The 24,712-nt window shown below is 39.5% G+C and overlaps 1 protein-coding gene across 7 annotated transcripts in view; it reads left to right on the top strand.

Moving 5' to 3' along the window:
• SYNE1 (spectrin repeat containing nuclear envelope protein 1) overlaps positions 1-24,712 on the top strand; it is a 505,866-nt gene that overhangs the window by 438,036 nt on the left and 43,118 nt on the right. For 6 of the 7 annotated variants that reach the window (XM_070796399.1, XM_070796398.1, XM_070796402.1 and 3 more), the window contains 5 exons: positions 7,833-7,995; positions 18,859-19,046; positions 19,961-20,111; positions 23,739-23,921; positions 24,179-24,316. In XM_070796399.1, coding sequence (XP_070652500.1) covers positions 7,833-7,995; positions 18,859-19,046; positions 19,961-20,111; positions 23,739-23,921; positions 24,179-24,316 — 823 coding nt within the window. Of the gene's footprint in view, positions 1-90; positions 183-7,832; positions 7,996-18,858; positions 19,047-19,960; positions 20,112-23,738; positions 23,922-24,178; positions 24,317-24,712 lie in introns of those variants that run through there. The other variant, XM_070796405.1, reaches the window with a different exon arrangement.

Here is a 24,712-nt window from a genome sequence, read left to right as displayed (position 1 = left end):
TACTTCCATACACAGACCAGGGAACCTTTCATCCCCGCGCAAGATTCAGCCTTTTGCTCTGCAAAGCTAACTTTTGCAAGTGGATACTTCATGGTGGTGGCGGAAGATTCTTGTGGCCCAAGGATGGCAGACGATGGCTGTGCGGATGCAGACCTCCCGGACTGTAACTGCAATGTCGCAAGGCAGGCACCTCCTTGAGTTTCTTCCCCTGGGCATAGCTTACTTGTTACGTGGGGGCGACAGGATGGATGCTGGCGTTTTAATCCATAATTGTTTTTGCCAGTGTGAAGTGGGGCTGACTGGTGTTAGGAGGTTGTTGGCCATGGACTCCCTAAGAGTTATTTGTTGGTTTTTCTTGTCCCTCTACTGGCCCGTGAAGCTAGATGGAAAGGTTAATGGGCTTTGTCATGGCTCGGCATCCAGTTGTCTCTGGATTAGAATCGTCACATGAGGGGTATGGTTACAGTAGAGAGTCTGAGACACAGGAACGGGATTCAGAAAAAAGGTCCAGTGGAAAGATCCTGTCAGTCCGTCATCTGTTATTTAAAGGACAGCTGCTGCTAAAACTAAAATTCAGTCGTGGCCAGTTCACAGCTTTGTAACCAAAAGTGTTCCCTTTATGAAATAAAATAATCTCTCATGCTTCAGCAGCCTGGAGGGTTGTGTGTGTGAGAGAAAGTCGTTTGTCTTTAGGTATGTCAGTAGGTTTTGGTCACTGACTAGTATAAAGGTTTTCAAACATATGTGCAAATGGGGAAATGCATGTCTAAAATGGTAATTTAGTGCATAATGTAGGTATTTACCTAATGATTTTTATTCAGTTAGAATAACATTACATCAGGAATTTTCACTTTATTTTTCAACATTTTTTTGGTACCATAACATCCCCCATATAAACCCCTATTGATGAATAGAATTTATTAATGGTACTTTTGGTTCTGATATATTGAGCACATGAATTTTTTGTTGGTTTTGGTGTATGTGTTTACTAAATTTGTCTGAAGGAAAGTAGTGAGGTATATATGAAATGTGTATGTATATATGCATATATGTGTGTAGTCATGTGGCAATATTAAGAAGCCGTACAACTGGAATTGGTATTAGAACCCTTCTCAAGAAAGATCAAATACTCAGGAAGCACAGGAGACTCTGAAAGAGGAACCAGGTGCAGGGACTTACAGATAGACCAGGTTTGCTAAACTTACCCAGACAAATGACATCTGTAAACACTTATTTTGAATTATAATCCTGGATGCCACCAAAAACAATGTTGCTCAAACTTCTTACAGTGATAGATAAATAAAACTATTGTTGATACTTTAGTCAAAGTTGCCTTTAAAGAAATAATGGGGAAAAAAAAGTGGGACATTTCTCTGAAAAAAGAATGATCCCTGTCCCACCAATATCAACTTTAATAGCTCGAAGGTGATATATGGGGACTTTATCCCCCACCTCCTTTCAGCTCACATCAGCACCCCTTCCCCCCTCAACACTTGCACACACAATGTATTTTGCTCTTTGTGGTAAAGTGCACTTTTTTAAAAATGGGAAGGGAGACCCACTTAAGCGTTCACCCTCCCTGACTATACTAAGATTTACACATTCATTTGAAAGAGGAACTTGTCCTTAATGGACTATATGAACAAGCATTTCCATGTCACGATGCCCTTCACGTACTGCACCAACTGCTCTGACTACTGGAACTCCTTCAATACTATACAGGATTACTGATCTGTAAATTATTTGGCTACTGTAGGTAATATCAGGTGGAACAGTGTTTATTCATAGCCTTTGTGTCTTGGATCATTTTTGCAAGTGAATTTTGAACCAAGAAAATCAATTAATTTTTGTCCTTAACAAATATATCATTAGCAAATGATCTAGAAGAAAATTTAAGTATACATTTAATGTCAAATAAAATATGTTAACAAAATAAAAATATTTTAGTTAGAATACCAATTATTAATGTTTGCTTGTTTGCTTAGTCACTCATTCGTGTCCAATTCTTTGTGACTGGTTAGACAGTAGCCCACCAGACTCCTCTGTCCATGGGAATTTTCAGGCAAGAATACTAGAATGGGTTGCCATTTCCTTCTCCAGGGGATCTTCCTGACTCAAAGATTGAACCTGTATCTCCTGTGTCTTCCTGCATTTCAGGCAGATTCTTTACCCTCTGAGCCATCAGGGAAAGTAGATATTTAAATAGAACCCAGCTTTGTGCAAGGTACTGAGCTTAGTATGGCAGCCAAAAATGGAAAGAGAACACTCAGAGTGGAAATTCACAGTTCTAGCTTTCCAGAGAATTTCCCATGGGAAGGAAGAACATGGGCATAAATAACAACAGAGAGTTTGAACAAGAGTAAGAAGGAAGCAGGCCCAGAGTGAGGTACTCTCGAAGCCTTTCAGTTCAGTTCAGTCACTCAGTCGTGTCCGACTCTTTGCCACCCCATGAATCGCAGCACGCCAGGCCTCCCTGTCCATCACCAACTCGAAGCCTTTAGCTCCACACAAAAGCCTGATGCTGTTGTAAGTTTATTGTAAAGCCCCATCCCAAAGCATGGTCAGCATTCACATCCTACCAGATCTGAAGACAGGAAGCTGGTCCAGTGGGAGAGGTTCCTGGGAGGACATTCTTCACTGGGGTAAAACCAGGACAGACATCTCAGATCAATGAGCCACTCTTCAGTCCTATTCCAGTGGCTTTATTGGTTGTAGACTGTCCTTTCCATATGGGACACTGAGGCAGGATGGCCAAGGTCATGTTAAACCCCAAGCCTGTGCCATGATCATTGTTGGTAGGATATGCACCCTGAACTTTATACCCAGTAGCTTCTCTAACTGACCTTCAGGTGAATTTTGTCTGACGTACGAGAGAAATGTGAGTGGGTTGTGTGTAAAAGTCCTTGGGATTATTGTTCAAGGCTAATATTTTCAAATGCTCTCAAGACAGGTACAAATTATACTTAGAAGGCTAATTAGAGAAAGTCTTATCTTGAATGGAATTATAAGTCATGAGAAATATATTGTAATGCAAGTTTTCTGTTCCCTATCAATTGAATATATTGCAGAATATGAATATAATTTTTAAATACACATTTTTTTAAACAATGTAAGGTAACATGCCTTTACACACTGAAAATGTTATTCACACATAAGGGGTTTTATTATAATTAATGAAATATAGATACTATCAAGAACTGAGCATAGTGAAAATCCTTTTAAGCATTCTAAAGGAAAAGTGAAGGTGTCATGACTAGATTTTCATTTGCAAGAGAAACATTGATTTACAGAAAATGTTAACAGAAGTGATGATATCTATTCTAAGCAATTAAAAGTGAATAAAAATTCTCAACATAGTTTGGTTATGAGAGTTTCTTCAGAAAGGTGGCTCCTGACTAGAGAAGCCTATCAGATTTATCTGGAGAGTCATGGAAGCGAGGAGGTGGGGAGAGAGTTAGCTTTGGCCTGTGTGGCAGGAAAACACCCTAAGTGACCAATGCTAGCTTGAGAATCTCTTCTTTACCATCTGGGAGTAATACGATAGAGAGATTTGGTCATTCTGAGTGAGGGTTATCCATCTTTGAGAACATTCTGTTGCAGATACCTACCTGAAACATATCACATCCCTAGAGTTGTTGTTGTTGCTGTTCCTTTGTTCTGCTCGGCATGCGGCATCTTAGCTTCCCAACCAGAGATCGAACTTGTGGCCCCTACAGTAGAATCAAGAGAATCTTAACCACTGTACTGCCAGAGAAATCCCTATCACATCTCTAGAGTTTTAAAAGACATACCGCTCTTGACATTTTTTCCAAGCAGATACTTCTTTGGTTGAGCCAGATTGACACCTTGGAAATGGAAGTATTTTGCTTATGGGCCATTTGTTTCTATTATAAGCAGTGTCAGTAAGGTGACCACATTTCCTGAACAAAAAAGTCTACAATATATTTTTTAAAAAGCTTATGGTCTAAAAGCAAAATTGAATTTCAAATAAGGGCTGCATCAGAAATCATTGATCATGTGCTCCCCTTCCCCATCCCCTTTCTTTTCAGAGCATTCCATGTACATACATGCAGCCGTGTCAGCCCATCAACAGGGGCTCAATAATGGTTTTTTGCTGCTATTACTTGATATTAACAGAGTTAAAAAGTACCATCTGTGTTCCTCCCAAACTCCTGCTCACACTCTGCCCTCACTGGGAAATTCCTTTCAAAACTCATTTATCTGTCCATGCCCTTTTCCCGTTAACCCTGCTCCTATGCATCCTCGCTCCATCATCTATATTCATGTATCATTTTCTGCCTTTTTCTTCTGTCTTTGGCTCTTATCTCATGAGTTCCTTTTTCTCTGCCTAAAAACATTCTAAAGTGATTCCAGGCCTTCAACTGCATTAAACAGAACAAAAAATCAAATTTTTTCTTTTAGCCAGAGAATTCTACCTGTTTTGTACCATATTTACTCAACTCCCCTGCCTGCTTTCTTAAAATGATTAACAGTCCTCTTTTATCATAAGGTATTTCTGAAGCCAGATGCCGCCCGTGTTCTGGTTCCACGGTGCTTGCTAAACTACTCATCTGGGGCCAGCAGACCTCTTCTAAAGGCTCTTTTTAGGCCTCATCATGCTGTCCTGCTCTGCCTTTGACTAAGCAGACCTGTGGTTCCACAATTTAGCAACACCTAAGGCTTGCTTCTTAAAAATGGAAATTCCCTGGCCATATCTCCTAAGATTCTGGCTCCATAGGACAGTGTTGGGGTCTAGGGAGCTGCACTTTCATGAGGGAAACCAGGTGAACTCTAATGAAGAGGGCCTTTAGATCATATCCTGACCAACAGTTTCTTTTTTTAATTTTTTTCTTTTTTTTTTTTTTTTAATTTTAAGATAACTCTTAGTGACTCTAAAGTAATTTTGTAGCTAGTTTGTGTAACATAAAATTTGGAAACATGCAGACATATCCATTAAGCTGCACACTAATAAATATTTATCATCTTTTAAGATCACTTTACGTGGCACGCTGGGTTTCTAAACACCTGATAACCATGGCATGATACTGCTTTTTGTTTTTTAATTCTTCTTTTTTAATTAGTAAATTTACAATATTATGTTAGTTTCAAGTGTAAAGTGATTCACTTACATGTATATATGACACTACTTAAAAATTATTTCTAATTGAATGTACTTGATATACAACATTGTAATTCTAAGGTGTACAACGTGTTACTTTGATACATCGATAATTTATAATGTGGTGGCCGTTGTATTTGTCATATTTATCACAGTATGAAATTATAGTATGCTCTTGTTATTTATATTCATTTTACTATGCATTCAATCCATGTGGCTTATTACTGCTTGTGACAACTTTGTACCCTTAAGTACCATCAGTCTTATTCCCCAGTCCACAAGTTCTTTCTTGAAACTTTTCCTGCCTTTAGTTTTTTGCTACACTTACCTGCTTCACCTCCTTCCTTTCTAATTATTTTTTCTTTACCTATGATTCCTCCTCCTTTAACCTTTTAAAGTTCATTCTTCTTAGTCCATCCCCTTTCAGAATGAAACACATCCTTTCATTGAGCTTCAACTCTATGCCACAGTATGTAAATCAGTGCAATACATTCTGTTGTCTTTTCTGAACCTAAGAATTATTATTTCCAGACTCATCATATCCTAAACTTTGTGCCCCATTAATCCCTAGAGCTTGCTCCTCATCATGTATCCTCTGAGACACCAGCATCCATCTAATCATTCAATTGGAAGAGACATCATTTCTAGCTCCTTCTGTCTCACATCATGAGGATTTGTGAATTTAGCAATCCAGTCCTTGCCTCTAACCCCCGCTGTTTGAAAGTAGGCTTTTGACGTAAACCACTTCAATTACTTTATTTACTTCCTAAACTGGACTCTTCCGACAGCCTTGCCTCAAACTTCTGCACTCAAAATCAGAACTGATCTTAACAGTCCACAAATAGATCTTGGAAAAAGTTCTTATTAATCTTTAAAACTACAGACAAATTCATTATCATGTCACTATGGGAGTCTTATAATCTTACTCTCATCCACCCATCAGTCTTGTATCTTAGCACATCTCATCTCTTTTCCTCTTCTTTCCCCCGTTCTTTCACCCCTAATCTCCTGGGTGCTGTGACACTCTTCGCCTTCAGAATCTCAAACTTTTCTTCTTTATGTTTCGGAAGCCAGAAGCATTCTGCTTGGCTTGTATCTGCCTCTCAAGATGCAGCTCACATATCATTTCTTCATTTTCTCTTTTTCATCAAAGTCTAAGCTCCTCAATGGCAAGGATGAAACTTTAATTGTCAGTGTTTATCTAGCACTATACATGTTTGTAGGAGGAATAAAGAAATGAACAAGTGGTGAATGAATGAATAATTACTGAACATGGCAAGACAGAATTGATCACTCCTTATGTATTAGCCAGAAACCTGGTTCGTTTCTTTTGTTTAATTCTTACCATATTGTTATATTGCATTGCTTCCATGCCAGATTTCTGATCAGATTGTACATTACATTAAGAAAATAATCAAATCATTTATTTTGTCTTTCTGGCACCTTACTTCTAAAGTGTTCACATGTTATTGTTAGAGAAATGGCAATCTTAAAGAAATGAGTTTTTACTCCTTCCTGGAAAGAATGGGAAAACAGCATTTTGTTATGGTTGTTTTTTAGGCATGCCATGTAGTGAATACTGGGCTTCTTGTGGCAAAGCCATAAAGAATCAGGTTCAATCCTTGGGTTGGGAATATCCCCTGGAGTAGGAAGTGGCAACCCACTCCAGTATTCTTGCCTGGAAAATTCCATGGACAGAGGAGCCTGCTGGGCTACAGTCCAAAGGGTCGCAAAGAGTCGGACACAATTGAGCACGCGTGCCATCACTGCCATGGTGAGTAGTGGACCGAATTAGGCTCTGAAGGTAGAAGACTGGATAACAGTAGATCTGGCACCTGCCTTCTGCCATTTGACAATCCAGTAGGCCCTTAGTTACCTTTGACATGATCTGGCATCATGAAAACTCAAATTGCATGCTATGCTAAGTCACTTCAGTCGTGTCCGACTCTGTGTGACCCCAGAGATGGCAGCACACCAGGCTCCCCCGTCCCTGGGATTCTCCAGGCAAGAACACTGGAGTGGGTTGCCATTTCCTTCTCCAGTGCATGAAAGTGAAAAATGAAAGTGAGGTCGCTCAGTCGTGTCCGACTCCTAGCGACCCCATGGACTGCAGCCCACCAGGCTCCTCCATCCATGGGATTTTCCAGGCAAGTGTACTGGAGTGGGGTGCCATTGCCTTCTTAAGTGTGTTTTCTTCTTTGAACTAAGTTTCTGCTACAGTGTTGCTGAAACACATCCCAGAGGAGCGGAAGTGATCGGAACCATGGAGATGTGATCTGTTTAGTGACAAATCATTGGAAATGTTAACTTTTTCTCCCAGTTATTCTTGGTAGAAGTATACATCATATTATTTGTGAAAGTATGTAGTATAGATTATATTATTGATGAAGTCACATGAGGTTTCTGTAACTGTTGTATCATTATAGTTGTGTTGAGGATAACCATGGCTAATATTCTTTTTAATGTTTCCCATGTACTGGCACCATCGTTATTCACCTAATTTGAATTTCATAAATACTGTGACTTCTTCTCTATTTTATAGACAAGCAAACAGAGACACAGAAGGGCTATGCCACCGCCCACAATCACACAGACAGTAGGTGGCTGAACCAGGCTGGACTCTGGGTTTAGACCCAGCTCTGGCTTCTGTTCCTGAGGGAAGCATGAGTGAGGCCTCTCCCTGAAGTTGACATCTCTCCTTTTCTGCCCACAGGGTAAAGAAGCTGAAGGAGACTCTGGTTGCAGTACAACAGCTGGATAAGAACATGAGCAGTCTGAGGACGTGGTTAGCCCACATCGAGTCAGAGCTGGCCAAACCCATCGTCTACGATTCCTGTGACTCAGAAGAAATACAGAAAAAGCTTAACGAGCAGCAGGTAAAGTGTAAAACAATAGAAGGAAAGAATCAATAGGTTCTTGAAAATTGGTCCTTCTGGGCAGAATAGAGACATGAGTGTGAGATGGTGAATTGGGATGGGAAATCTGGAAGAAGCTGGGCAGGATTGGTGAGAAAGGGGAGGCACTGGCTAGACAGGTGTTTGGGGCAAATACATTCCATCTCCTCACAGAATTGACTCTTTTTTAAAAAAAAAAATATGTATTTACTTGTGCTGGGTCTTAGTTGCAGCATGTGGAACCTTTAGTTGTAACATGTGGGATCTAGTTCCCTGACCAGGGATCGAAGCCAGGCCCCCCTGCACACAGAGTTTTAGCCACTAGAAAACCAGGGAAGTCCTCACAAAGTTGACTCTTAAGTAGATCTACCGTCATAGGGTTAATGTCAGCGGTCCTCCAAGAAGCCATCCTAAGGTGGAAGCTTGGGTTGAGCTGCAGTGATATATCCAGAACAGTGCTAACAGCTTTGTTTATTTATTTGTGAGTCATTAACCCGCAGCCATAGTCTTAGGAGCCCTTTTCTATGTTCTGCACACAGTGTTTTTGAGAGAGATCACAGTGCATGCTTATCGAGTTTCTAGAGTCTAAATAATTTAATTTTGCAAGGAGGATTGCATGACCTACAGACCACAGACTATAATGTCATCTTCACGTGTGCAGCAAACACAGCACCATACCCAACCCAACAAAGCAAAAGAGGGTAACCCTGAAAAATACATGCAGAACGGATTTTCACTTCCCACTGTCCTTGCTGATTCTTATACAGCATAGTAGACTCCAGCTGTCAGTAATCAACGCCATACATCCCCCATAAGATGTATTGCTATTTCATGCTTTTAAATTATCTTTGAAAATTCTACCGATCTCAGTTATTTCCATTACATTAAGCCATTTTATTCAAGTTCCTTAATTTTACAAAATGTATAAATATACCTATTTCTTCAGTCCTATGAAATGTTTTATGTACTTTATAAACTATTTAAACCAAAGAGAATAGATATTAAAATACAGTTTTTAGGAGTTGGGGTTACTTTGATATTTAAATTAGCATTTCTTTTGTAAGAAATTGTTAGCAGGATATTTTTCACTTGTAAGATTAAAATCCTCTGAAGGACTCTAATGAGTAACCCTGGGGGTTGTGGTTTGCCTCAAGTTTTTCCCACATTTTCCTGGAGAACATGGTAATGATATAGACAAGTGATAAGAGTTGAAATGCTAATGGCCAGTATTGTGATTTAGCAAATGTGAGAAAACCAAAACAGTATCTAGTTAAAAATGGTAAATTGATGATATGCATTTACAGTTCTACCTGTTACTAAAACCCCAATAAAGTGATAGCAAAGGGGATAAAAGGTCAAAACCCTAAACAGCAAAAAAAAACAGAAGATAATAGAGCTGACAGACATCCAAGAGAATTTGAAAGATGGATAGTAGATAAAATAGCGATGGTGCTAGCAGAATGGAGGAGGAAGACAGCTGCTTCCTGCTGCAAACGGAGTTCCCAGAAGTCTCGCTCGGGAAGTGGAACTATCAAGTCTGCAGGGCTTTAAAGGGAAGATTGCTCGAAGGTCAGAAAAAGGAGTGGTTCAGTGAGCAGATCCCGCCTAAGCCCAGCTAGTCAGGCAAACCAGAAGGACCTTTAATTTGATAATACAGGATGCCATCAGTGCTTGAACCACTCTATTAAAAATAGAGGGAATAAGTGGAAGACTGTACCAAATGGTCTGACTCCCACCACACTGCATCCGGTTAAGCCTGCAGCCAGGATTCGTGCAAGAGTTTCAAAATCCAATTCAGTTATGCTGTAAAAGCCCTCTCCCTCTCCCAAATAAAGTGGAAAGGAAGAAATGATCAAAGGAGTAAAGCAGGAAAAAAATTCCCAAAATGAAAACTAAACACTTCTAGAGCACAAACCCTACAAGCGCCCTGGAAAATTAACACAAAGCAAAGCTATTACAAAACTTCAGAAGATGGATAAAGAGATTTTAAGGTTTCCAAGATGAAAAAGTTTGATTTCTCCAAAACCATGATGGCAGCTAGTATACAATGGCAGAATGCCTTCTACAAGTTAGAAGATAGTTTATGATTTAGAATATTATATCTGCCACTTAATATATAAAATAGTTAGCCTTCTCTGCACACATTCACAAGAATCTAATGAAGGATATGCTACGTATAGTGAAATGAGAGGAAAAATAATATTCAGGAGAGAAAGAAGGAAATCCCCAGGGTGATGGTAAAGGAAAGTCCCAGATGACAGTGGTTCTGTCTTCTAGCAAGAACCTGTCCAGACAGGAGTAGGGAGTCTGTGCACCCTAAAAGGGACGTCTCCAAGGAAGAAAACAGCTGAACTAGGGGGCCTGATGGACTTAACCATACTGGAAGGAGTTTTTTTTTTTTTTTTTTTAATTATTTTGTATTGGGATATAGCTGATTAACAATGTGATAGTTTCAGATGAACAGCAAAGGGACTCAGCGATACTTATACATGTATTCACTCTCCCCTAAACTCCTCTCCCATCCAAGCTGCCACATAATATTGAGCAGAGTTTCCTGTGCTATCAGTAGGTCCTTGTTGGTTACCCATTGTAAATATAGTAGTATGTACATGTCCATCCCAAACTCCCTACCTCCATCTTCCCATCCTTCCCCCTGGCAACGAGGAATTCTTGGAAGGAGCTTTATTAGCACCATAAGAGAAAGAATGCAATGTAAATTAGCAATACAAATTCTAAAGAGAAAAAGAGAGCAAGGGAGAGAGAGAGAGAGAGAGAAATGAAGAACTATTGATTTTAGAAAACAAAAAGTTGTGTAAGAAAAGAAATATAACCACAACGTATTTTGTAGCTCAAGTGTGAAAAATATTAAAGAACTGTAATCTTGCAAAGAAATGATTATTGCTTTAGCTATAAGAGGTGCTAAACCAATAATTGGAGCCTGGTGAGTCATGTAGAAGTTTATTCCTTCCCCACTGTAGACTCACTGATAATGTCTAACATTTAAAAATCAAGAAATACTAATATAAACATGTTACTTAGAAAAACAGAAATAAAAACCAGAAAACTGAGCTACAAGAGATGGAAATGGTTATTTCTGGTGAAGAATCTGATATGAAAAGGGCATTACTTAATTAAAGGATCAGTAGATTTTTAATATATTAATAAATGTTCATATAGACTTCTAAAGTTTAAAGGCAAAAAGATAAACAACTGTACACTAACAGTTAAAAGTAAAGACTTTCTGGATTCAGATATTGGCCTTACCACTTTTTTGTGTGACTTGGAGCAAAGCAATGAACTCTTTTAACCCTCAACTTCCTTACAGATAGGATGCTAAGAATCAGAGTACATGACTCACAGTGTTATTACCGGTTAGCAAGAAAAGCACTTGGCACAATGTCCAGCACAAAGTGGGTGCTTAGCAGATTTTACTTTAATCATATCATATTTACTAGTTTCCTTTATGGAAAATATTTGACCATAGATTTTGTTAAAAAAAAATGTATATATAGCATATTGGATCCATGCTTTAAAAAAACAGAAAAAGTACTCTGTCTCCAAAGGGGAAAAATTCTGACAAATATTTAAATGAACAGATTTTCTTCCATTTTCCTATGTGGAGTTTCTCTATGTCTGTCTTGCCAATGTACTTAATTCTTACTGCCAATGTACTTACAAATTTAATTGGGCAGAAGTATATAAGGCTTGAGGTGGCTTCAGAGGATGTTTTGTCAGATTTCTCTGTGTTATAAATGAAAAATAATGAATCCGGAGACACTGTGGGGCAATTGGAGACCGTTACCAATGGAAGTTAAAGCTGAGACTAAAATTGTGATCTGTGTTTGGTTTCTTATATAATTATAAAATCCCTCAAGCTTTATTTTTTAATGTTGATTTGAACAAAAACTTTTGAGCAGAAGCACATGGAGACTTTTCTCCAATAGTTACTGTGGGAACCTGGCCAAGCACCTGGAAGTAAATCTCACCAAACTATGGAGGGCCCCCATGACTGGGTCGATCAGACCAAACTATGGAGGGCCCCCATGACTGGGTCGATCAGAGGTGTCAACGCTGGGCTCCCAGCCATGTGTCAGAGTCTGGGTTTCACACACCAGTGCAGGATTCCACTCTTGAATCTCTGCTCTGAGATAGACTCAAAAGCATATAGAGGAGTGATGTTATCAAGATGGTGGCCTAAGCCATTTCTGACTCAAGTCCCCATCACAAGAAGACCAACAAGCAACCATCCATAGACAGAGCACCCCTGTGAGAATCCCAGAGCCCAGGCTGAGGCTGTGGCACCCCCTGGACCATAGAGACTGGGAAGGCCCACATTAGAAGATGACAGGAGTGGCTGCACTCTGCCCCCATCACCCTCCCCAGGCTGGCACAGCTCTGTACCAAGGGGACCGCCCAGGCCTGTGGTTTTTCCAGTGGAAAAAGAGAATGTCCCAGGTGGACGTCCAGCTTCCGCAGGACTGTGTGATGCTTCCCAGGAGGCCCAGTGGGGTCTCACTTCACAGGGAAGAAATCTGTAGGGCCCATCTTTAGGGAATCTGATAAGATGGAGAAGGCATGGGGGCTTACAGCACCCACACTCAGGTCTCGGTGGAACTGCATTCCTGCTTGCAGCTGCACCCAAAGAGAGATCCTAGCCAGAGCCTCTGCTCATCAGCAGAGCCCAGCCAGTGGCCCTGTCTAGCCTGCAGACCCACTTGGCAGCTTTACCTGATTTGGGTCCCCAGACAACTGGCCTTGATCTTTCTTGGCCTAGGCAGGGAGGCAGATGCCCAGCCCCACCCAACAGCTGAACACTGTCTCCACCCGACCCCACCAGGAAGCCTGGCCAGAGAACCCAGGCAGCCATGGAGCCCATCCAACAGCCCTGCTTGGGCAGGAAGCCAAGCCAGTAGCCCTACCAACTGTTGGGCATAGCCTCTGGCCTTGCATAGCCAGGGAGCCTGAACAGTGACCCTGGACAGCCTCAGCCCAACCTACAATCCCTACTCAGTGGTGGAGTCCAACTGAGGGACTTGTCTGATTGCTCAACACAGCCTGAAACCTAGGCTATGGCCCCACCCAACAAGGCTTTCTTATCAAGAAAGCCTAGACAACAACCCAGCTTGACCATGAAACACAGTCTCTAGACCCACTCACTGTGGGATTCAGCTGGAGGGCTCTCTTAATCAGAGAGTCTGGCCAGTAATCTTGCCCAAAAGGGGAGCACAGCCAGGGGCCTACCTGATGGCAAAGCCTTGTTTATGGGCCTGCCCAATTCCAAGGCCGCAGCTTTGCATCATCACAGAGCACAGCCTGAAGCCTCACCTGAACAGAGTCCCGCCAGCATCACCCTCCAGTCTGGGAGCACAGGCTGAGACCCCATCAAGAGCAATTGCAGAGACCAGCCTATAGCCCTGCCCAGTCATGAGTTCAACCAGTAACACTGCCCTGCCAGTAAACGTAGCTTGTGACCTCATACAATCAGAGCTGATTGTAGGGCCCAACCAGTAGCACACCCTGCCCCACCCCAACCTCAGAGCATGGAACATTTTCCAGGATAGATTATATGTTAGACCACAAAACAAGTCTCAATAAATTCAAGAAAGTGTAAATTACATCAAGTGTCTTTCCAACCACAATATGAGATTAGACATCCATGACTGGTTCAGGTTGATGTATGGCAAAAACCACCACAATATTGTAAAGTAATTTCGCCTCCAATTAAAATTAATTAATTAAAAAATTAATCACAGGAAGAAAGCTAGAAAATTGACAAATACATGGAAATTAAACAACACACTCTTAACCAGTGGATCAAAGAAAAAATCAAAAGAGAAATTAAAAACATCTGGAGATAAAAAAGGAAACATAACACACCAAAACTTAAGGGATATAGCAAAAGCAGTTCTAGGAGAAAAGTTTATAGAGATAAACACCTCTATTAAGAAATAAAGATCTCAAATAAACAACCTAACTCAACTCAAGGAACTAGAAAAATAAATACAAGCTAAGCCCAAAGTTGACAGAAAAGAGGAAATAATAAAGAGTAGATCAGAAATAATGAAATAAAGAATAAAAAAACAATACAAAAGATTAACAAAACTGAGTTGGTTCTCTGGCACTATAAACAAAATTGACAACAAATTTTAGCTAGAATATTTGCTGGATCATTGAAAAAGCAAGAGAGTTTCAGAAAAACATCTATTTCTGCTTTATTGACTATGCCAAAGCCTTTGACTATGTGGATCACAATAAACTGTGGAAAATACTGAAAGAGATGGGAATACCAGACCACCTGACCTGCCTCTTGAGAAACCTTTATGCAGGTCAGGAAGCAACAGTTAGAACTGGACATGGAACAACAGACTGGTTCCAAATAGGAAAAGGAGTACATCAAGGCTGTATATTGTCACCCTGCTTATTTAACTCCTATGCAAAGTACATCATGAGAAATGCTGGGCTGGAAGAAGCACAAGCTGGAATCAAAATTGCCAGGAGAAATATCAATCACCTCAGATATACAGATGACACCACCCTTATGGCAGAAAGTGAAGAGGAACTAAAAAGCTTCTTGTTGAAAGTGAAAGAGGAGAGTGAAAAAGTTGGCTTAAAGCTCAACATTCAGAAAACGAAGATCATGGCATCTGGTCCCATCACTTCATTGGGAAATAGATGGGGAAACAGTGGAAACAGTGTCAGACTTTATTTTTCTGGGCTCCAAAATCACTGCAGATGGTGATTGCAGCCATGAAATTAAAAGATGCTCACTCCTTGGAAGGAAAGTTATAACCAACCTAGATAGCATATTAAAAAACAGATATATTACTTTGTCAACAAAGGTCCATCTAGTCAAGGCTGTGGTTTTTCCAGTGGTCATGTATGGATGTGAGAGTTGGACTGTGAAGAAAGCTGAGCACCGAAGAATTGATACTTTTGAGCTGTGGTGCTGGAGAAGACTCTTGCGAGTCCCTTGGACTGCAAGAAGATCCAACCAGTCCATGCTAAAGGAAACCAGTCCCGGGTGTTCATTGGAAGGACTGATGCTGAGGCTGAAACTCCAATACTTTGGCCACCTCATGCAAAGAGTTGACTCATTGGAAAAGACCCTGATGCTGGGAGGGATTGAGGACAGGAGGAAAAGGGGACGACAGAGGATGAGATGGCTGGATGGCATCACTGACTCGATGCACATGAGTTTGAATAAACTCTGGGAGTTGGTGATGGACAGGGAGGCCTGGTGTGCTGTGATTCATGGGGTCACAAAGAGTCGGACACGACTGAGCGACTGAACTGAACTGAGCTGAACCAAGAAAAAAATATAGGGACCAAAATAAGTTATTTTAAAAATTATAAATGAAATGGAAACGTTACAAGAAATATCAAAGATCATAAAAGACTACTATGAGCAGTTATAAGACAAAAAATTGGACAATCTAGGAAAAATGGCTAATTCCTAGAAGCATACAATCTACCAAGAATGGATCTTGAAGAAATAGAAAATCTGAACAGAGCAATAATGAATAAGGAGGTGGAATCAATAATCAAAAACCTCCCAACAAAGAAATGTCCAAGACTGGACATTTCTATGACCTGGTGTCACAAGTGAAATCTACCAGACATTTACAGCCATTTCATCTCACTCTTTCAAAAAATTGAAGGGAAAAGAATGCTCTCAAACTCATTTTATGAGTCCAGCAAATACCAAAACCAGATAAGGACACCATAGGAAAACTATCAACCAATATGCCTGATGAATATAGATACAAAAACTCCCAATAAAGTACTGACAAACCAAATTCAGCAGCACTTTAAAAGATTATACACTGTAATTAAGTTGGATTCATTCCTAGAGTGCAAGAATGTTTCAACATATGCAAATCAGTAAATATAATACATTGCATTACTAAAATGAAATAAAAATTGTAGGATCATCACAATAGATGCAGGGAAACCACTGACAACATTCAAATGATAACGCTCAACAAACTGGGTATAGAGAGAATGGACGTCAGCATAATAAAGGGCATATGTGACATACCCAAAGCTAACATCATACTCAGTGATGAAAGGTGAAAACAAGACAAGGGTGCCCACTCTCACCAGTTCTGTTCAATGTAGCACTGGAAAGCCTCGTCAGAGAAACTGGGCAAGAAAGGAAATAAAAGGCATCCAGATCAGAAAGGAGGGTGTAAAATTGTCTCTGTTTGCATGTGGCATGGTCTTACACATAGAAAAATCCTAACGACTCCACCAGAAACCTTTTACAACTAATAAATTCAGGAAAGGTGTAGCATACAAATTCAACATACAGAAATCATTGTGTTTCCGAACACTTAACAATGAAGTATATAAAATAAAGAGAAAAATTCCATTTACAATGACATGAAAAACAATGAAATGCTTGAGGAATAAATTCAACTAAGGAGATGAAAGATATGTACTCTGACACCGTAAGAAACTGATGAAAGACACTGAATAAGACACAAGCAAATGGAAAGATATCCCATGGATTGGAAGAATTAATATTGCTAAAATGTGCATAAAAAGCTATCTGTAGATTAAATGCAATCCTTGTGAAGATTCCAATGGCACTTGTTACAGAAATAGAGAAAAAAAAAAAAATCCTGAAAGTCATGGAACCAAAAAGATCCCTAATAACCAAAGCAGTCCTGAGTAAGAACAAACCTGGAGGCATCACACTTTAGGATTTCAAGTTAATATTACAAATCTTTTGTAATAAAAAAAAGTATGGTACTGGCATTAAAAACAAACACACAGACCAATGGAACAGAATAGAGAGCCCAGAAATAAACCTACATGTGCAGTCCACTAATATTTAACTAATAAGGATACTCAATGGAGAAAAGATAGTTTCTTCAAAAAATTGTGTTGGGAAAACTGGATATTCACATGCAAAAGAGTTAAACTGGACCTCTATCTTACACGACATAGACAAATTAATTTGAAATGGATTAAAGGCTTAAATTTAAGACTTGCAGCCCAGAGGAAGACATAGGGAAAAGGCTCCTTAACATTGGTCTTAGCGATGACTTTTGGAAGTTCAGCCAACAAAAGCAATAATGAAACAGGTAAGACTAAATCAAACTCTGAAGCTTCTGCACAGCAAAAGTCATGATCAACCAAATGCAAGGGCAACCTAGGAATGAGAGAAAATATTTTCAAACCACATATCTGATCAAGAGTTAGTATCTAAGATGCACAAGAAACTCGTATATATACCTCAATAGCAAAAAAAAAGAATTATCCAATTTAAAAATGAGCAAAGGACCTGAACAAGCATTTTTTAAAAGATTATAGTCAAATTGCCAACAGGTACTTGTAAAGATCCTACTAATCATGGTAGAAATGCAAATAAAAAACACAGTGAAATATCACCTCACACCTGTTGGATGGCTATTATCAAAAGACAAGAGATTAAAAAGTACTGGCAAGGATTTAGAGAAAATGGAACCCTTAGGTACTGTTGGTGGGAATGTAAATTGGTGTAGCCACTATGGAAGAGAGTATAGATGTTCCTCAAAAAAGTAAAACTGGATCTACCATGTGTTCTAACGGTTCCACTTTTGGGGTATATATCTGAAGGAACTAAAATCACTATCTTGAAAAGATATCTCCACTCCTGTGTTTATTGCAGCATTGTTTACAAGTGAATGCATGTAAGCAACCTAAGTAGCCATCAACAGATTAATGTTTATCTTTCTTGTTTAAGGCACTGAATTTGCCCAGAGTTCTACCATATCAAGTCTTCCATTCTACCATATTAACTGCACAGAGTGTAACAAAATATACATTATTTTTCTGTTGAGCTTTTAACTCAATTTACTCAAAGTATTCCATTATTACAAAGGAGGCCAACTGGTGCAATGTTTTGCTTGTCCTATTCATTCAGGTCCTCAAGGTATTTTCCTTTTCTCTTATACAGTTCTTGAATTTGCCTAATTTTTTTTCTCTTGATAATTCCTCAACTTATTCAGGTAACTGGGATTTATATTCTTGTATGTAGATTCTTCTTCCTGCTTTTCTCCTTAACACCAGATCCCAATGTCTTCTTCACAAACTGTAGCTTACTGTTGAATGCAATAACAGTGCCATTGATTAACTTTGGAAATTTCATAAACTAGACACAAGAAAATAAATTCAGTCAAATATTTCTATTTCACTAAACTGTTCTTTCAAATCTCTTGCACAACCGCTTTCAGTTATATAGGATTTATCACAGGAATTGCTGGCCCTAAAACATAAAATATTACAGAATTGAACTTTATCATCCTATTTCATATCTTCCTTCTGTCCTACATTAAAATTTGGTCATTGAGGAAGCTGCTGATAATGATGTCATACATGGTAGAAAACCAAGGTCCCTTAAACCATGGTACCTTTTAATGATGGTGGAATTAACTGTTTAAAACAGTTTGCAGATCCTTGGAGATCAAAGTGAGTGCCAGCTCTTAACAGGAGCACACGTACTCCTTTGATTGATCTATGGATTGGAATGGAAGTGATATATCTGTGAAGTAAAAACTGGGGCAAGATTCGTTGTTCAGCCACTAAAGAAGCTCATTTTACTCTGCACAGTTGATGTGGTCTTACTTGTTCAGTTGATATTTTGGCATGGCTCACATAGGCCAAATATTTCGAGACTCATTTTCTCATACTTTTGAGCTTGCAGTATTTCATAAAGGAAGTTGAAGAAGCTTTGTGCATTCAATGAAATGAAATACTTGTCAAGGTTTTGCCTAACCATTTCTGAGTCAGTGAATACAGCTGCAGTTTCTTCCAGTTGGTAAACAAGTGTTTGAATAAAGCACGTCTCCTTCCCCGCAGGAGCTTCAGAGAGACATCGAGAAACACAGCACAGGAGTGGCCTCTGTGCTCAACCTGTGCGAGGTCCTTCTCCATGACTGTGATGCCTGCGCTACAGACGCCGAGTGCGATTCCATCCAGCAGGCTACGCGAAACCTGGACCGCCGATGGAGAAACATCTGTGCCATGTCCATGGAAAGGAGGCTCAAGTAAGTGGGGATGTGCACACAGCTGAAACAGAGGAAGGACAAAAAAATCAATCAATAAATTTATCCAGGGTATCTGCTGTTCACCATTTCCTTTTGGTTGCAATGTCCAAATATAGCCTCAGTTTCCCAAACTTGTCATCTACGTTCAGTTAGAAACATAAGTAGGTATAAAGGTCACTTATAAATATAACAAGCCAAGTGACACCTGACCTAACAGTTTAAATAAAATTAGAAAAATTAAAACATGCCCTTGCTGAACAAGTATTATATTACATAATCCGTGGTGTAAAAAAGTAACTTTCTTTCATTAAAAAGGAAATAATAAAACAAAAGGACTTCTCTTGAAGCCTTTTGAAATTCAAGGTGGTAAAAAATTAGTGATGTGTTAGAAAGTGACCACAATTACTTGAGGCACAGAATCTTCATGCTCTCTGGGGACCTCCTGAAAGCTTAATATTTGTCTTGCCGTCATTGGTTGATTTTGATGAGGGTGAATGACGTTCAATGAATTTTCATACCTTAGTTTTAGTCCAGGGAACCTCGGGATGAGTGTGCACTGAGAGCAGAGTGTTACACTTTTAAACTTCCTTGCACATATCCAGAACAGTTCATACCATGTGCTTATCAGACTCAGTTTGACTTGTTCCAAACCCAGAGCTGCAGGACGTGTGTTTAAACACACACACACACACACACACACACACACACACACACTCACACAGCTGTTTCATTTCAGTCAAACAGTTGTTTCTTTTTCAGTCTGGGCAAATTTGACTCAAGGCACAGTTAGTTACTGCTTGGCACAGCAGCTGCTCGTTTTGGGCACTCTTAATCCTGGTTGCAGGCATCGGACAGGGCTCTGGAGCATAAACAGTCTCAAACAATCAGATTCTGTTCTTTCCTTTCTGTCTCAGAATTGAAGAGACATGGCGATTGTGGCAGAAGTTTCTGGATGACTTTTCTCATTTTGAAGATTGGCTCAAGATCTCAGAAAGGACAGCTGCCTTTCCCAGCTCTTCCGGGGTGCTCTATACAGTTGCCAAGGAGGAACTAAAGAAATTTGAGGTGATTTTCAATGCCAAATATTTCATCTTTATTTTGCTATGAGAGTAGCCAGCTGGTCTCTGGTGTCTCAAGACCCAAACAAACTGTTTGCCCACATACTATTTGTTCAGACAGCTAGGTGATGACTTTCTGGTCATCTTTCTTATTACATCATGATATGTAAAGAAGATGAAGTTTTTACTTTAAAATTATCAAGAATTACAAATAAAGTAGTAATGAAGGGAAACTCTGTTAGAAAACAGGAATCATGATTCCCCCAAAATGATCTTGGCATTCTTTTAACTTCACAGTGCTTTATAATCAAGCTTCTAAGACTCAAATATGATGCCATTCCATACTATAACAACTATAATATGTGTGTGTGTGTTCAATATATTTTCTTGATTTTTTTCACTTAACTGGACTGTGTGTGTATGTATACATATACATGTATATGTGTGTGTTTGTGTGTGTGTGTGTGTGTAAGTGCATGCTAAGTTGCTTTAGTCATGTCCAACTCTTTGCGACCCTATGGACTGTAGCCCACCAGTCTCCTCTTATCTTTTAATCATTGATAAATGGAATTGACTCCAGAATTGATCAAATATTTTAAATCATAAACCAACTGTAATTATAAATGAGGAACAGCACCATTGAGTCACTAAGATTTTTCAAATTTATAGAGAAAAATAGCAGCAGTATAATCATATTCATCAAGAAAGCAATCATTCAGTAACTGATTCTAGTTCCTTGCCTGTGTGGGCAGTCTCACATCTGCTCTATCACTGTGATAGGAAACCCCAGTTCTCAACTGCCTCTCATTTTCACCGAGGACTGGTCCCTAAAGTTGACCATTTTTTAATTTGAAGTTTCTTTGCCAGTCAATATCCATTGATTGGCAGTTGTGTTCTCATATATATTAACCGTGAACAGTTCCGATGCATGTTATCTTACAAAAATCATTCTTGGTTGCCAAGTCTGCCCCAAGCTCCCTGAGATATTTTAAAATAAGACTAAAAATTCCAACCAAATTCAGCTGGATTCATTTTTACCTTGTAATAGCAATTAACCAGCCTTTTTTTTTTTTTTTTTTTTTTTGAGACCTGTTATAGTAAATGTGAAGTTTGGTTTTTGTTCTTGTAGGGTTTAAAATCTAAGAGTCATAGATGGATAGCTACACACGCTATACAAGTGTTCAAATACTTGTGAAATAAACAAGAGTTACTCTGCTGTCTGCATATGGACCTATATATAACTATTCCACTAAATCTCGGGGGAAAAGAATTCCTATCTAAAAGGCTTTTCCTTAGTAAAATTCTAGTAAAAAGCCACAATAAACTCTGCAGTAGATTTCAGATTATCCTGGTGTGAACCAGTGCTAGTGGAAATATTCTTGTACTGCATCTTATTACTCACAGCTTCATAAAGGTTAAACCTTCTATAATCGGCTTCCACTACAAAGAAGATTATGTAAGATCTTTTATGATGCTATTTTAGACTCAAGACTTTATGACAAAGGTTAACCATATAGTTAAGCTTATAATGCTATTTATATAACTAGCTATTCATATAATGCTGTATAAATATAGCATTATATATATATGCTATTTATAAATATAAATGCTATTTATACAACTAGCTAGATATAATGATTGATTTTATTATTTTTCTTTGTAGTTAATTTTCTTAAGAGAAAAATAAATTACAAAAATGAGATTTTGAGGGCAATTTTTGCCTGTTCAGTTTCACAAACATTGGGGACAGATGTAGGGGTGCTGGGGTCCCCATCTGTTATGCCCACCTTCACCTCAGTGAGAACATATATTCTGTGACTTCCAGTAATTGCAAAAGCTGAACTTTCCTTACTATTTCCTTTTCTGGGGAAATAATTTGAAGTTTTATAAAATAGATGGTTGAATTTACTCAGATGACGGCTCTTAAAACGACTCTCAGAAGGAAAGCCATCTCAGAGGCAGGAGTTTGGTAGCATGTAAACAGTGTGATGAGCCAAAGGAAGCAAAAGTTTGGGATTTCGATGAGTGCATTTCAATTAGTCACACAATTTTCTATCCAATGCCAGAATAAAAGTTGGTCATAAATCACACACCTAAGTTTGAAATGTAAAAGCTTCATTTTATTTTGGCCAAATGACTCTTATTGCTAGGGTTAGGCTATATTGCAGAGAAAAAGAAGTACTTTACCTGCAGAAACTGTAAGGCGTGCATGGGGTAACCTCCAAAGTACATAGACTCTACTCTGTAATACTCTGTAAGGTGTCACATCAGCTTTAAAACGTTTCATACAAACCAAATCATTCGTGGGCACAGCAAAAAACAATAGAGTATGTTCGAAACTTTTTTCTTTGTAATGTTACTTCTGTTTTACTAAGCTGTTGTTCTTAAGAGTCAGTAATAGCTTGCAATTAAAAGACATTCAGACATTCTGCAAAAAGTAGTTTTATTTTTTTTAAAGAGAACACCAGAATTGAGGCAATTTCTGGATTTCTTAGGAAATAACATATTTTATAAATAAAAGAAGCAGTTTTATGATAGATGTTTTTTTCTCAGTATTGACATCAGAAACTTGGAACATTTTAAACTCACGTTTCAGCATACATCCATATTTTTGTGGGCTTCCCTGGTGGCTCAGTAGTAAAGGACTCGCTTGCTAATGCAGGAACACAGGTTTAATCCCTCAGTTGGGAAGATCCATAGGAGAAGGAAATGGCAACCCACTCCTGTATTCTTGCCTGAGAAATCCCATGGACAGAGGAGCCTGGCGGACTATAGTCCATGAGGTCGCAAGAATAGGACATGACTTAGTGACTAAGCAACAACATATTTTTGTAATCAGTTTGCTTTATGGGAAAGTGTTCTTAGGCTATTATTTTAAAAGCTATATTACATATGTATATCATGTGTGTTATATATGTGAGTGAGTGTGTGATAGGACTTCCCTGGTGGCTCAGACGGTAAAGCTTCTGCCTACAATGCGGGAGACCCGGGTTTGATCCCTGGGTGGGGAAGATCCTCTGGAGAAGGCAGTGGCAACCCACTCCAGTACTCTTGCCTGGGAAATCCCATGGGAGGATGCTGGTAGGCTACAGTCCATGGGGTCGTAAAGAGTCAGACACGACTGAGCCAGAGTGTGTGATAGTCGCTCAGCCGTGTCCAACTCTCTGTGACCCCATGGACTGAATGAAGCCCACCAGGCTCCTCTGTCCATGGAATTCTCCAGGCAAGAATACTGGAGTGGGCTGTCATTTGTATATGCATATATAGGTATGTGTGCACATTTCATATGCACGTATCATATGAATATGTGTATGTTCTACATGTGTATGTTCTACATGTATATGTACATATTCTATATGTGTATCATATACGGATTTGTATTTATACAAATATTTATTACTGGTTGCCATTTTCTTTTGTATTTTTGTTTGATCAACTCCCTTTCTTAAGCCACATGAGTAACATGAGTTTTCTTTAACAAGGGAAAGTTTATGCTGGTTACCAAATGTCTTTTCCTGTTTGAGGGGAAGAGTTAACCTCCCATTCTGTCTAATATCACAACGGGATGCCCAGACACCCTTGCTGAGAGCACGCCTCAGATCTCCCTGGCTGATGTGCTTCTTTGTGGTCATAGGCTTTCCAGCGACAGGTCCATGAGAGCCTGACCCAGCTGGAGCTGATCAACAAGCAGTACCGCCGCCTGGCCAGAGAGAACCGCACGGACGCGGCCGGCAGCCTCAAACAGACGGTTCACAAAGGCAACCAGAGATGGGACAACCTGCAGAAGCGCGTCACCTCCATCCTGCGCAGACTCAAGGTCCATGCTGCGCCTCCTCTGTAGCTTAGAGGCCAGGAGGACAGAGTGGGGCCATTTGAGTAGAGTGTTAGGACATAATCTCAGTGACTTTGTAAGACGGGGATGACAAGACGGGTATCTAGCATATGATTTATTTGGTAAAACATTGTGGTGTTCTCTTTGCCCATTGAGGAAATGACTTCCCAGGAGGAGGCTGGAATTGGCAGTTCCATCTCAGCATGTCTGTGACTTTTTCACTTGTGTTCTTTTCTCTCCAGCATTTCATTGGCCAGCGGGAGGAGTTCGAGACGGCACGGGACAGCATTCTGGTGTGGCTGACGGAGATGGATCTGCAGCTCACCAACATCGAGCACTTCTCTGAGTGTGACGTTCAAGCTAAAATAAAGCAGCTCAAGGTAATAGAATAATAGTGATTTTTTTTTTTTTTCAAATTGGTATGCAGAGAGTCTGAAGAGGAAATGATTTATAGATACTTCTGTGAAGAGCATACTAAAGAACTGTTCTTTTTTAAAACATTTATTTGGTTTTTAATTGAAAGATAATTGCTTTACAGAATTTTGTTGTTTTATGCTAAATATCAGCATGAATCATCCATAGGTATACATATGTCCCTCTTGAACCTCCCTCCCAGCTCCCTCCCCACCCCACCCCTCTAGGTTGCTCCAGAGCCCCTGTTTGAGTTCCCTGAGTCATACAGCAAATTCCCATTGGCTATGTATTTTACATATGAGAATCTTTGCTTTTTAAAAATGTAGATCTTCTTGACTGAAAAGAAATTCAGGAAACAGAAA

This window comes from Bos indicus, chromosome 9 (genome assembly GCF_029378745.1).
Source record: "Bos indicus isolate NIAB-ARS_2022 breed Sahiwal x Tharparkar chromosome 9, NIAB-ARS_B.indTharparkar_mat_pri_1.0, whole genome shotgun sequence".
Taxonomy (NCBI): Eukaryota; Metazoa; Chordata; class Mammalia; order Artiodactyla; family Bovidae; genus Bos; species Bos indicus.
Note: the sequence above shows the minus strand (reverse complement) of the source record. Positions and strands in the feature narration are given on the sequence as shown.